This window comes from Rhipicephalus microplus, unplaced genomic scaffold (genome assembly GCF_043290135.1).
Source record: "Rhipicephalus microplus isolate Deutch F79 unplaced genomic scaffold, USDA_Rmic scaffold_12, whole genome shotgun sequence".
NCBI lineage: Eukaryota > Metazoa > Arthropoda > Arachnida > Ixodida > Ixodidae > Rhipicephalus > Rhipicephalus microplus.
In genome coordinates, this window is record NW_027464585.1 from 29,554,662 (window position 1) to 29,567,993 (window position 13,332).

General features: G+C 46.5%; 1 protein-coding gene and 1 long non-coding RNA gene across 6 annotated transcripts; one reads left to right on the forward strand and one right to left on the reverse strand.

Moving 5' to 3' along the window:
* Positions 1-1,127: 1,127 nt before the first annotated feature.
* Positions 1,128-4,319, reverse strand: LOC142783749 (uncharacterized). Its single transcript, XR_012888438.1, has 2 exons — positions 4,004-4,319; positions 1,128-1,832 (listed from the first exon to the last, which is right to left on the reverse strand). It is a non-coding gene; the product is annotated as an uncharacterized LOC142783749 (long non-coding RNA).
* Positions 4,320-4,466: 147 nt separating this feature from the next.
* Positions 4,467-10,540, forward strand: LOC142783815 (uncharacterized). Of its 5 annotated transcripts, XM_075882432.1 has the most exons (8): positions 4,467-4,577; positions 5,488-5,617; positions 5,748-5,923; positions 6,381-6,440; positions 6,512-6,571; positions 6,635-6,739; positions 6,795-6,908; positions 7,205-10,540. In XM_075882432.1, the coding sequence occupies exons 2-7, from the start codon at positions 5,502-5,504 to the stop codon at positions 6,803-6,805; spliced, it is 528 nt and encodes a 175-aa protein (XP_075738547.1). In that variant the 5' UTR covers positions 4,467-4,577; positions 5,488-5,501; the 3' UTR covers positions 6,806-6,908; positions 7,205-10,540. The 5 variants fall into 5 exon arrangements, with proteins under 5 accessions (XP_075738547.1, XP_075738545.1, XP_075738546.1 ...); XM_075882430.1 differs by having other exon boundaries at positions 6,512-6,739; XM_075882431.1 differs by having other exon boundaries at positions 6,635-6,908.
* Positions 10,541-13,332: the final 2,792 nt, after the last annotated feature.

Here is a 13,332-nt window from a genome sequence, read left to right on the forward strand (position 1 = left end):
GCCGCCATGATGTCATTTCCGCCACATTTTTTACGCCCTGCGCCGGCTGGGCATGCCCTCTTCTTACCTTTTTCCTTCCTCCGTGGTTAGCATCATGGAAGTGGAATAGCGTTACCTTGCCGCCAATGTCCTTGTAGGACAGCATTCACGTGCTTCAGCTTTGACGGTGGTGCCACCTGTTGGAGGGTGAATAACTCGAAGAACAGTGAAAATATAATAAAACGAGAATGTGTGCCTGTGTGACTGCGCGAAGCAGCGTTACAATTTTTTTTTAACAATAAAAGGAAATGAATGTGAACCACACACAAAACTCGATAACATTGGGGTTGATGATTTGTTTACATCGATATTCTAGTAAGGCCTAGAGACGTTTGAAATGGGAAGCTACCTAAAAACTCACGCTTACTTATCCGTAATACTTAGTCATCGAATCTAACTGTAGGCAAACTAAGCCATTTGAAACAGTCGTTTGCTGCAAACGATCTTTACACAACTATGTCAAAATCGCTTTGAAACATGCGTCCGAAACAGCCACCAAGTTCTACATACACTACGTAAACAATAGCCAACGTGGTAACGTTAAAATCTGGAAAAAAAACAGCGAGCGTACGGCGATCGGAAGAGGTCACGTACGCTACTGAGCACTTCGATCCCTCTATCCCGGTAAGCCAGGTAAACTATAACCGTCTAATATCTGGACGACGTTTCTGAAATATAGAGTTGGGTATTGCGGTTATGTATCCACACATGTTGACTGTAGCTGCCCCATCAAGAAAAATATGTCATAGACTATTTATATATCTGTGTAGCTCATGATCGCACCTATTAAAATAGACGAAGAAGAAAACCGTGATTAAGACAGTCACGTGCGAGCCGCGGTTCATTGGCGAGAGGTCTGCGGGCCACGTGTTCGAGACCATTGCTCTATATAGGGCAGCCGAGGGCGGAAATGCGTGACCCGAGAGGACAGCACCTTTCGTAATGACCCTGTGCCATCTTATATGTCAAATATAAAGAGCGTGTTTTTTTAGAACTATTTTTCCCAGCCAAAATTAGCACTGGTGTCGCAAAAGACATATGTGCGACAACTGTATCATGTCTGGGTGGCAGTAAGACGACACATGAAGTGACTGAGCCAAAGCAGACCGCACGCAGCTTTATTGGGCTTCCTTATTAGCCGCATGCGCTGCCAAGGAAGAGAAAGGGTGTGACAGTGGGGCTCGTTATCGGCTTGCGCGTCGCCATAGCCGAGTACGATACATCTCTTTTTCTTTGCCAAAACAAAGCAGCAAACAAAAAAAAATCACAAGAAAGTCGAGATGAGATTCGTCGTAGCGCAGCCTCTTTGGTTCACTGCGGTGACGGGTTGACCTGCGGGGCTCGGTTGACTGCTGCGCTTTTGTTGTGGTTCCAGCCGTCGCACTTCATTTTGAAACTCGGGCGCTCCGGGCTCCTTGGCTTGCAGGCTCCGGGTGGCGAGACAGTGCTGACTCGGACCTTGAACTTGAGTGTCTTGGCTCGCGACTTTTGCGTTGTCACCCTCGGCGTCATGGCTCTTCCCGTCGTCAGGCATGGCGCGGAAGTCTTCCAGGGTTCGAAGCTTGTGCTGTCTGTTGCACCTCAGCAGCCGCCCATCCTCAGTTTCGACGATGTGAGATCGAGGAGCAACTTCCTTGAGTATTCTCGCCTTGCGTGACCAATCGTGGTCCCGTATGCGTACCGTGTCTTCTTGTTGCAGTAGTGGCAGTGGCTTGCCCTTGTCCAGCTGTTTGTGCTACTGGGCTTCCGAGCTCAGCTCTGTATTCCGGGACGTTGGTGCGCAGTTGCCATCCCTGTAATAGTTGTGCGGGTGAGTGGCCATCTTCTAATCCCCGATACGACAACAGACCTAACCAAAAATCATCACGCGACTCAGTAGTTTTTTCATGATGCGCTTGACGACCCGCATCCCCCTTTCCACTAGTTCATTGGACCGAGGGAGTCGCTGGCTTTAAGTGATGTGCTCAAAGTCATATCATTTTCCAAAGTCGGCAAATTCTTTCGACACAAACTGAGGACCATTGTCTGTGTATACTTGTCCAGACATCCCATAGCGTGCGAAGATAGCGGACGTTTTCTCTACTACCTCACGTGCTGTCATGGTAGCTAGCTTTTCCACCTCAGGAAAGTTTGAGTGCGCGTCGTAGACTACCAAGTATGCGTCACCAGCAAACGAGAAGATGCCTACTCTTTACCACGGCATGCTGGGTGTTGGCCGAAGAAGTGGCTCGGACTGCTGCTTGTACGAATATTTCTGGCATGCACTGCATGAACGAATTATCCATTTTATGCTGCCGTCAAGGCAGGGGCGGCGCCAGGATGTTTTTACTGGGGGGGCAACCACGAAAAGTGAGTTCCTCCGGGGGGGGCAAGCTAGCTCTGCTCCTACTAGGTTTTCAATATATGCTTCCGGGCACTTGGGTGGGCATAGGGGGGGCAGGCGAGAATTTTGGGAGGCTCCAGCCCACCCTTGCCCCCCCCCCCCTGGCGCCGCCCCTGCGTCAAGGCCAAGCCAGAAAACTAATCCCCGTGCTCTTGCTTTGCACTTGCTCATTCCGAGATGCCCGGCGTGTATTTTCTTTAGAATTTCAGTTCTCATGGACAGGGGTGTGACAACTTTGCATTCTTTAAGTAATATTCCTTCGATGACGGATATCTCAGCAAAAAACGGGCGGGATTCCCCTTCAATCGGTCGACATTCGGCAAGCTGCTGTATCACCAAACTTAGATAAAGATCTGCCATAGTTTCAACTTGAAGACGTCACTTCATTGGCGTGCTTACTATTCCAGAGACGACCTGGATTGCGTGGACTTCGACGTCTTCGGTTGTTGTCGGGCCCGACGCGCGGGCAGGCGCGCGGGAGAGCATGTCAGCCTGAAGCAGGTCCTTGCCAGGAACAAATTGCAAATCGTAGTTGTACTTGAGTAAGCGCACAAAGAAACGCTGTAGCGGTCGGTCTCGAAAAGAATCTTGCGGCCGTATGTAAACTGGTGGAATTTTTCGCACGCGAACACGATGCCAAGCGTTTCTTTTTCGATTTGGGAATATCACGTTTCACTATCACTTAGCGTCCGCGACGCATACATGACCGGGCGCCAGTCACTGCCATGCTTTTGCAATAAAGACGCACCTATGCCGACTGCAGAGGCGTCCGCTGCCAGCTTTGCCTCTTTGTTTCTGGTCAAAAAAAAAAAAGCCAGGAGCGGGGGAGACGTTAACGCCCCGCATACGGCTTCACAATCACACGCGTGAGCTGCAGTCCACTCGAAAACGATATCGTCCTTGAAGAGGCTCCGCAACAACACCGTGTTGTCGCTCAGTCGGGGTATGTACTTGCGGAAGTAATTCACAACTCCCATCATTCTCCATACTGCATTTTTATCTTCAGGAGCGGGCATAGCTCTGATGTTTTTCATCAAGTAGGGGCTAGGGAGCACACCTTCTGCGTTGATCACATCACCCCAAAATGCTATTTTGCTCACACCGAAGACACACTTTTCTGAGTTAAAGGTCAGCCCTGCTTTTTCTGCCCTTTCTAGAGCGGTGCGCAGACGTTCGTCGTGTTGAGCTTTGTCAGCCCCCCCCCCCCCCCCCCCCCACACACACCAGGACGTCATCGACGTACACACGTACTCCAGGTACACCTTCAAAGACTTCGGACAGCGTTTTCTGAAATACTTCGCTGGCAGATGAAATTCCGAAAGGTAACCTTAAAAATCGATTACGTCCGCACGGTGTTGCAAACGTGCAGATCCGCGATGTAGCTTCATCAAGTGGTATTTGATGAAATCCGGAATTCGCATCTAGACGCGAAAAGACTTGGGCCCCTGACAACTCACTTTCGATGTCTTCGCGGATGGGCATGGGGTAGTGCTCACGCAATATATTTTTGTTCACTTCTCGTGGGTCCATGCATACTTTGAGCGACCCGCTCTTTTTCCGTACAGCAACCAGTTGACTCACCCATTCAGTTGGTTCTTCTAGTATCACGATGATGGCTGCTTTTTCTATGTGGGCAAGTTCGTCACGTAGCGGTTCCTTCAGCGCCAGTGGTACTCTCGTCGCTGGTTGACGACTGGAACAGCATCTGGCCGAAGAACCATCTTTTATTTACTTTTTACGCAACCAGTGCCTCGAAAAAGGTGCGTGAATTCTGTCTCGGGCGCCTCTGCACCATAGAGAAAGAAGAAGACAAGAGCGGACACTCCGCGAAACCTGGCCTTAGGAAGTGCGTCACGACTACGTAACAAACTAGTGCTTTCACCAAACGTCAGAGGACGCAAGCGCGAAAAAAAAACAGTTATAATCAATGCAACTGAATTGTTTTTACAAAATAATAATTATACGCCCAAATTTGGTATGTTTTTTATACATAAAAACAATTTATTCAACACACCTTACGCGATTATTTTTCTTCAGCCGTACTGTCATAAACACCATCTAGCCAGCGACAAGCCCATGCGTGACTGACAGCGAGAAGCTTTCGTCGCTTTCGTCAACGTCGGCTGCGTCGGCGTTTTCGTGCGTGAGATAACAGGTGAGGCACGTTTTCAAGCGAAGCTTGTTGAATGACATGTTGTTGGTCTTGTTGGGTCATTTTTTCAGAAAACGGTTACACTTGCGCGAATAAGACACCATGCAACAAACATAGAAAGATGCACACACACACGTTGCGCTTCGAGTGTGCGAGTTTGTTTCTTACGTGGCGTCTCATTCACGCAGTTGTAACCTTTTTCTGAAGCTTGTAAGGACTGGGAGGTTCGCTAAAAAGAAAGTTTGTGGCTCTATGTGGCGGCTAGACGGGAACATTGTGCAACGTATGCAGTATAGCAAAGGCGGCACGGCGTCAAGCCGAGGCGACGCGTGCTGCGTCTGCCACGGACGCGAGCGTCTGTGCGCTGAGCGTAGCTGGGCAGCTAGGTCATAGGCTCGGTGCAAAATATTGAGAAGCATTCGCTGGGCCTCGCATGCTTCACGACGCGTTTCCCGAAGGCTCGGAACACGAATAATTCTTGGTGTGCCGGAGGCAAATCTGGACTAGCCAAGTGGCCATCATCTTCGTTTTTTCGCTAGCCTTGTGCCACTAGTGCAAGCTGCTCACAAATTTTTTGACGTTTCCGATATAATTTTACCGCAAGAATTTCAACTACGATTTTTCTTCCCAATTTACTGCTGATACTGCGTACGTACGAAGGTGTTCTAAAGTTTCCAGGCCGCGATACCATTGCATTACAAGGGATAGCGGCCTGGAAACTTCTGAAGATCTTTGTACGTGGTCTTGACGTGTATCTTTGCAAGTCAGAGTTTTATGGGTCAGAGATGTATCACTGGTTTTGTATTGTGCATCGATTAGCTAATCATTCAAAGGGGTTTGCTGGTACACTTATGACGTGCACATATCTTTTTCGTAATTTGACAGCGAAGCATCCACTTACTAACATTTTCAGACCGCGCTGACGCCATGCCGTCCGGTGGTCCAAGCTACGGCAGCTACTGCTGTGTATCGTGGTGCTTCAACAATGGCAGAACCCACAAGAAGCCTGGGACGAGTTTCTTCCGCATACCACGGGACGGCAGGTGTGTTAAAGGTTTTGTATGGTTTGCATGTCTTTAGGCTTACTGTTCGTACTTGCTCAGTGAGGGTAACAATAAAAAAATCACTATTCAAGCACTTCCCCTTTCAGCTGATAGTTCATTGCCAATGCAGGATGAAAGCATGGATGCAGTATGCTGGACGCGATGATCTCCTTAGTAAGCCGGCCAGCCTATTGTACGCAACGTACAGGGTTTGTAGCGACCATTTTACTGCTCAAAGTTTCATGGACCCTGGGCACACAAGGCTTACAAGAATGGCTGTTCCCAGTGTGCAACCAGCTGCACCATGTAAGTGATGGACTGAAACTCAAATATGTGCAATAGCAGCCACTTGTATTGAATCAGTGGCGACAGTTAACCGTAAAGATCTTTGTAGCCGATGGAGAAACCTCACCATAGAAGTAACACTTGGAAAGTCTTAAATTTTGTGAATTGTGGGCTATTACCTTCCTAACAGCAGCTTTACATTTCTGTCGTTTTTTGATGCTCTTGACCTGCGCAACTTGTTTTGAAAGACTTTAAAAGGCTATTTCACGTTATCTTCAAGCCTGAGTGCACATGTACGTATACCTTTCATCAGTGAAAGCTGCCACTGTTGATAATTCCAAAAATTACAAATTACTTGTTTCCTAGTTGGTGCCTTTTCTTTTCTTCCACGTTCGACCAATTTATGCGCTTGAAAGAGCTGTTTAAGTTTCCCCATGCTACAAGCTTTGTAACTTGTACCAACTGCACATATATGCAGGTTCTCTGAGCGTCGCTTCAAGTAGTGACTGTGACATGGCTGCAGAAGCTGCACTGCAAGGTGCGGATGAGCTTCAGTTTGTGTTATTTTAAGCCTCTTACTGATACATTGTCGTAATTTTCTTTCTTCAGGACCTGCGGTAGAGGCTTCAAAAAGCGGCTCCCACACATTGAGGTGCCCCGATGAACAGGGTGCGTTCAGTGTCGCGATTTCTTTTTTTTTACCGAAATTGACTGTTGACCAAACCTCTGCAGGTGGCAGCTCCCTTGTAGCTGGTGAAAGAATTTCCGCTGACTTCGTCTTGCCGGAGAAAACCTTAACCAGTCGTTCAGCTGTCACAAAAGGAACTTGTGTGACCGGTAAGTTGTATGTTCACTTCAACACCAGAGTGGATTGATATAGAGACTTCCGCAGGCCGCTCGTAAGATTGTTCTGACAGCACTGTCCGAGGCACTGAACAAGCTTCACAAAACCCTCCAGAAGACGTCTCCGCCAACAGCTCCACACCTGAGTGTCCTAGAAAAAATGGTGACTATGCTTTTATTGCAGCTGTTTTTAATGTGCTATTTTATGTTTAGGACATTCTGAGGAAACTATCCTCAAAAGGACACTACGTGTGCACTTACAAAATGTAAGGGTGGGCTCTCAGTGATTTTTATTTTTTTTTGTGCATTGTCAACATTGTGAATGGTTTGTTTTTAGGTAGTGGAATCTAAAACTTTGCACCACAGAAAGTTGTGCACCTTGGGTCTGAAAGAGCGAGGAAAGTGCTCGTATGGGATTAGTTGTTCTTCGCTTTTACATCCATTTTTTGTTTATTGCAGTGCGTTCCTGTGTGCCAGCGACAATGTCTCCATCAACGAAGTACAAGCAAACCATTAAACATCTGCAAGCCAAAGTAGCAGCACAGCGGAAAACTATCAAAAGACTGCGGAGACAGCCTCACCAAGCATCGTCATCGACTTCAAAGGCCCTTGAAGTTATCCGACCGCACGTCACCGAGGAGGTTTTTAAACTTCTTTCTGCACATGTTCGCTTGAGGCCCAAACGCAAGGGCAAGCGGTTTCCCCGTGTGGTTCAAGAAATTCGCTCTTCACTTAAACTTCCGAGGTCCGCGAGCATACCGATTTCTGGCTCCATATTTTTCTTTGCCCTCCCGGCGTTCATTAAGGAGGTGGCTAGCTAATGTAAAGATGACTCCAGGCATAATTCCAGGAATCCTTTCTTCCATTGCAACAAATACTCAAGCTTGGAATGAACGGGACCGAGTGTGCGCTTTAGTTTTCGACGAAATAGCACTCAAAAAGAATTTGTACTATAATGCTGCAAGAGACGTTGTCCAGGGTTTTACAGATGATGGCACTCATCGCACTTCAACCATCGCTGATCGAGCACTGGTTTTTCTTCTTGTTGGCGTTTCGAGAAAGTGGGTTCAACCGGTTGCTTTTACTATAGGGCACACATCAACACCATCATCTGTTATGCATAACTTGCTGGTGTCACTCATTTTGGAGCTTAGGAGCATTAATATTGCAGTGAAAGCAGTCATTTGTGACCAGGGCAGTTCAAATGTAAGTCTCGCTAACCAACTAAGAGTGACTGTAGCAAAGCCTTTTTTTGACGTTAATGGTGAGCGGGTATATTACATTTTTGATGTTCCGCATTTAATTAAAACAACGTGCAATAATGTCCAAGCACACAAGTTATACATTGGGGATGACATCGTTAACTGGTCGCACATTGTAAGCCTTTGCCAATCCTCACATGAGTTACGGTTGCGATTGGCTCCAAAGTTGACTGAACGGCACGTTCATCAGAAACCTTTTTCTAATATGAAGGTCAGCAGAGCAACTCGGGTCCTCAGTGCATCAGTTTCGATTGCTATCACGGCAATGGTGTATGCAAAGGTGCTGCCTGCCTCGGCCATCACTACAGCTCAATTTTGTGATCGTATGGACAGGATTTTCGATGCCTTGAACAGCTCGAGTAAAAAAAGAACTTCGCAAAAGCTGCGGCATGCAATCATGAAAAATGATTCAGAGCTGATTGACTTTCTCCGAGGCCAGCTTCCCTGGATTGCATCATGGCAGTTTGTTGGCAGACGTCAACCACAAACCATCGTAGGTTGGCAAATTACAATTCAGGCAATTTGTCAACTATGGGACGACCTCTCCAAAAATTCCAATTTTGAATACCTGTTAACACGCATGCTTCAACAGGATCCGCTGGAGAACATATTTGGCCACATTAGGCTAAAACAGGGTTGCAACACCAACCCCAATGTAGCACAATTTATTTGTGGCCTGAAGCACATCTGCATAAGAAAACTCTTCAAGCTGTCAGAATACGGAAATGTCGAGGATGATGAATGTGATCTCCTCCAGGAGCAGCTCTCGCCATTCTCCCTCACCAGTGCGTCTCTTGTGTATAATGAGGAGTGTGCACAGCCACAGCCTGACGACTTTCCCGCTCTAGACGATCTCTCTGAACTTGCGACAAACGTTCACTCCCATATTATCGATGACTCCGCTGCATATTATGTAGCTGGTTTTCTCATCAAACACTTTCTTCGGAATGCATGTGACGGTTGCAGTTGCCCACAGTCACTGAAAGACTACAGTGAGACGCTTAAGGGTACCCACCAGTATTTCACAATGCTCAAAGCATACCACGTCCCCAGCAAACTTTTCGGGAATCTCGCTGTGCCATCAGAAGCAGCTTTTGCATACGTACAACAGCTTGAATCTCACTTTCTTGCCATAATTGAGGCCACTGCACATCACCTGAAAGTGTGCGATGTTTTGTATCACCATCTGTCAAGTGTTGGCAATTTTCATTTCTGCTCTGCTGGGTGTCGCGCGAAGTTTCTGAAAATGTTTTGCCGGGTTCGTTTATGTTGGCATGTGCGTTTTGTGAACCGAAACTTGGATAGGGTTAGGTTCCAGTCTTCAATCTCAGGCATACAGCTTGACAAGTTCAAAGGTTAGCAATTAGCGGCGGGTTTACACTAAAGTATTCGAGTTGAGCCGAATCCTGCAATAGCTTTGTTATGTTATTACTTCGTTACAGCAGACTTCATTATGGTCTTATATGCTTATATTCAGCTCAACTGGACTAGCCACTTCTTCGTTGCATACATTGTTTAGGTTACCCGCTATGAGGAGTAGGGACAGTGTGTATTCGCTCGAAGTGATTTGCATAACCTTAAAAAGAATGTTGGGTATCCTGTCTGTATTTTTGTAGCAAATGCGGGCGAACTGTACACTTTACTTACGTTACCACGCTACGTTATCACGCTTTTCGTATTTTAGCTTCTCATCAACCTCCTCATCTCGCCCATCAAAATTTTCAAAAGAATACTCAAACTTGTAGCGTTTGATGGGGCTGCGGACGCCGCCATTTTATTTTTATATAGCTTGTGAGTGATAACGTACGATGTAGAGCCTTTGTGAAAAATAATGAGCCAAAGTGGTTTCCTTCTGCTATTTATTAGCCCTGTAATACCGCTCTCATAGCACCAATTAAGGTCCACAATTCTGGATAAGTGATGACTACAATCTATTTTAGCTCGCAAGCGTCACAGCAACACCCAGACGCAAATCACTTGGGATCTTAAGTTTTTGATGAAGGCGACGCATAACAAAAGCCACAAGACCTGCCAGTGTTGTAGCATAAAGTTTGTCTTTCACATAGTGAGCAAGCTGCAAAGCCCTACCTTTCTGAGGACAAGCAGGCATCAAGTCTGCTTTTTTTCATTTTGGACTAGCTGTTCTTAAGCACAGCCAGCACACTGCACCTTTGCCCTTCTGCTATATTGTGTCGTGTGGTTTCTGTGTGCTCTTTTTTTATATGCATTATTTCGGTTAGCCCCAGGCGTGATTCGCGACTTCATTGCTGTGTATATGTCACTTCTTCCTTCTTCATCAGCATTGTGCACTGTGTTTTTGCCATAGATCCTTACTTACCCACTGGCCCGGTGTGTCATACTTCACCAGCTTCTCGGCTTCTGCTAACTCTAGCGATGTGTGCGTTGTCTGTGTTCTCTCTGTATTTGTTACAATTTATTTGTGAGGCGAGATGCATTTGTTGTCTACCTTTGTCATATTGTGCTTTTTATATTCTCAGACTCTACCTTGCCTTTGAATAAAACATTACGGATACTCTGTCTCTTTGACTGGTATATACATTGATCACTCGTTCCAAAAGAAAAACACAAGCGCGATGAATAAAACCGTAGTGAATTATCACTACCTGCATCTCTTTCTATTATAACTTAATCGAAATAAAAATTACGTCACGACCGATTCGCACGAACCACTGAACAAAACAAAACTGGGAATTGCTAAATCAAAACGACCTACAAAAACTATCCATTTGGGCGATGAATAGTGGTCTGAAATCATGAACTTTCGTCATAGCCAACGTCGGTTATGCAAAGTAATTCAAAATTTGCGCCAGTGAAACCGAAACAGGAAGCGCACGCCACTTGCTCTCACCAACCACTAGGTGTGCTAGGGTCGATTGGGCCGCTGGGGTCTACGGGAGTGTCCACTCTTAACCTTTATTTCTCTATGTCTGCACCGCTTCGTCCTATCGCAAAGATGGTTCCCGATATAATACCGAACTCACGGAAAGTGCAGCCGACAATTGCTTGGCGCCCTTTCTTGACGATGAAGAAGCTGTTTTTTTTTTCTGCGCCGTTATCTCCAGAGCTACTGACGCCACGCCAAGGTGTTTGATTACGGACCCATTGTAGGCGGTGAACACTGCGGCGCTCTTCTGCAATGCCGGTGTTTTCGATATGCGTTTGAAGATGCTGAGCGGAATAAGGTTCGCCTGAGAACCCGTATCTATTTTCAGTTCAATTTTGCAGCCGTGCACCTTACTGCGTACTGTACAATCTTTTCCTGCGTTGTTGCTGATGCCGCAGATGTTAACGTCAAGCACGTCGAAATAGTCATAGTAATTCGAGTCGTTCTGAATCTTGTTAACCGGCGTGTTCTAGCAGCAGGACACAAAGCGATTCTTTCTTTTGCATGCGTAGCATACTTTTCCGTAAGCTGGGCACTGCCGTGGCGCATGGATCTTATTGCATTGCGTGCAACGACTTGTTTGTAGTTTTCCGCGTTCATTCCGTCGGGCAAAGTCAACCTGTACGCGTTCACTGGCCCATGCAGTATTTTGTTGCGCCGCTACTTCTGCTGCTTTGCACATATCCTTTGCTTTCTGTAGAGTCAGGTTTTTGTCCCGCAGCATTTTTTCTCTGGTGTTCTTGTTATTGGTCCCGAAAACAATTTGGTCCCTTATCATGGACTCTTCAAGGTTCCCAAAATTGCAAATTTAAGCTTGGCTTGCGCCCTTAACTTTCTTGAAGATCGTTGAAAAGGCTCTGCCTCATCTTGGACCCGCACGCGGAACACATGTCGCTCGTAAACCTCGTTCCCTTGCTCGAGACAGTACTCATCGAATTTGCGCACCAGCGTGGGGTAGTCGTCCTTTTGCTCACTTTCATTGAAGGTAAAGTTGTTGAAGATGTCCACTGCCTCTCCGCCAGCAGTGCTGAGAAGGATCGCTGCCTTGACCGCTTCTGTCCTAGGTTACTCTGCCGAAGTCGCCGTCAGGAATAGGTCAAGTCTTTGCTTGAAGAGCTCCCAGTTGCGCCTGACGTTTCCAGACAGTTGCAGTGGTCCCGGTGGTTTTATGGAGTCCATTCTTTGCTGCTTGTTGCGCCAGTCGTTGGCGGTACAGGATTTCCCGGAACGAACTTGTGGATGCATCGTTAGCATTACTGAAAAATAGTAACCATTGTATGCAGATGTGATTTACGTAATACATTATTAAAAAATATTTTTATGGTGGCATATCTGAAAACAATAAGAACCGTTTTATTGCCTACTTTATCGTTCTCTTTCATGCGGATGCGTGTAATTTACAAATTTGGCATGTTTCGTGAGAGGACAAGTGGCCGACTGGGTCCATTTCTTCTGTCACATTTTTCTAACCTTGTGGATTTGTGGTGTGGCGTATAATGCGTGAACGTTCTAGGCGGCTTTAGTCCACTAGTGAACAATCAATCAATCAAGAGATAGCTCATTCGCTAGCCCAAAACAGCCAGATGTTTTTTTTGCACACAAAACAATAATAATGACAAAAAGAATAACTGCTTTTACAATCATGAGTGGCACTATAATATATTTGCCACGGGTGCCGGCCTACCTAGTTACGCCACTGCGTCTACATAGGTGTAAATGCAGCCCAGCCACGGTGGTCTAGTGGCTAAGGTACTCGGCTGCTGACCCGCAGGTCGCGGGATTAAATCCCGGCTGTGGTAGCTGCAATTCTTATGGAGGCGGAAATGTTGTAGGCCCGTGTGCTCGGATTTGGGTGCACGTGAAGGAACCCCAGGTGGTCGAAATTTCCGGAGCCCTCCACTACGGTGTCTCTCATAATCATACGGTTGTTTTGGGACGTTAAACCCCACAAGTCAATCAATTAGGTGTAAATGCACGTGAATTTAACCGAGATGGTCGAAAGTTCAGGCACACTCCTCTGCCGCAATAGAGCGGAAAACTATGCCCCACGGTCTTTAGCACGTGCGTGCTGTAGCCTGTGGGGCATAGTTTTTCCAGTTCAGTCTTCTTCTACGGCGCACCTCATTGACGTGTCGTAGTTTCGGCACGTAAATCTCTAGCAATGATTCTTACTAGTGCGTGATGTCCTGCGCAACTTAACTGTGCACATATTTGCACGCATATAGAAAGAGCTTTTTTTCAATAAAGTCAGTTGCAAGTTGATACTCTATCCTATCTACGTTCTTTTTTTTTTGTCTACGTGGATTGCATCTTTAATATTTATTCAGTGCTGAAGATTCAGTTGCTTGTTCTTTAACCAAAGCGGTGCACCCAGAATCTCTGCTGCTGCGCCAGTTTCTCTTCTGGAAATGGAGCAAGTA

Coding starts and splice junctions, on each gene's coding strand:
- LOC142783815 (XM_075882428.1), top strand. CDS start 5,502: ATGCCGTCCGGTGGTCCAAGCTACGGCAGCTACTGCTGTGTATCGTGG. Junction 5,924..6,380: donor TGTGCAACCAGCTGCACCAT/GTAAGTGATGGA, acceptor ACATATATGCAG/GTTCTCTGAGCGTCGCTTCA. Junction 6,441..6,511: donor TGCAGAAGCTGCACTGCAAG/GTGCGGATGAGC, acceptor TTCTTTCTTCAG/GACCTGCGGTAGAGGCTTCA.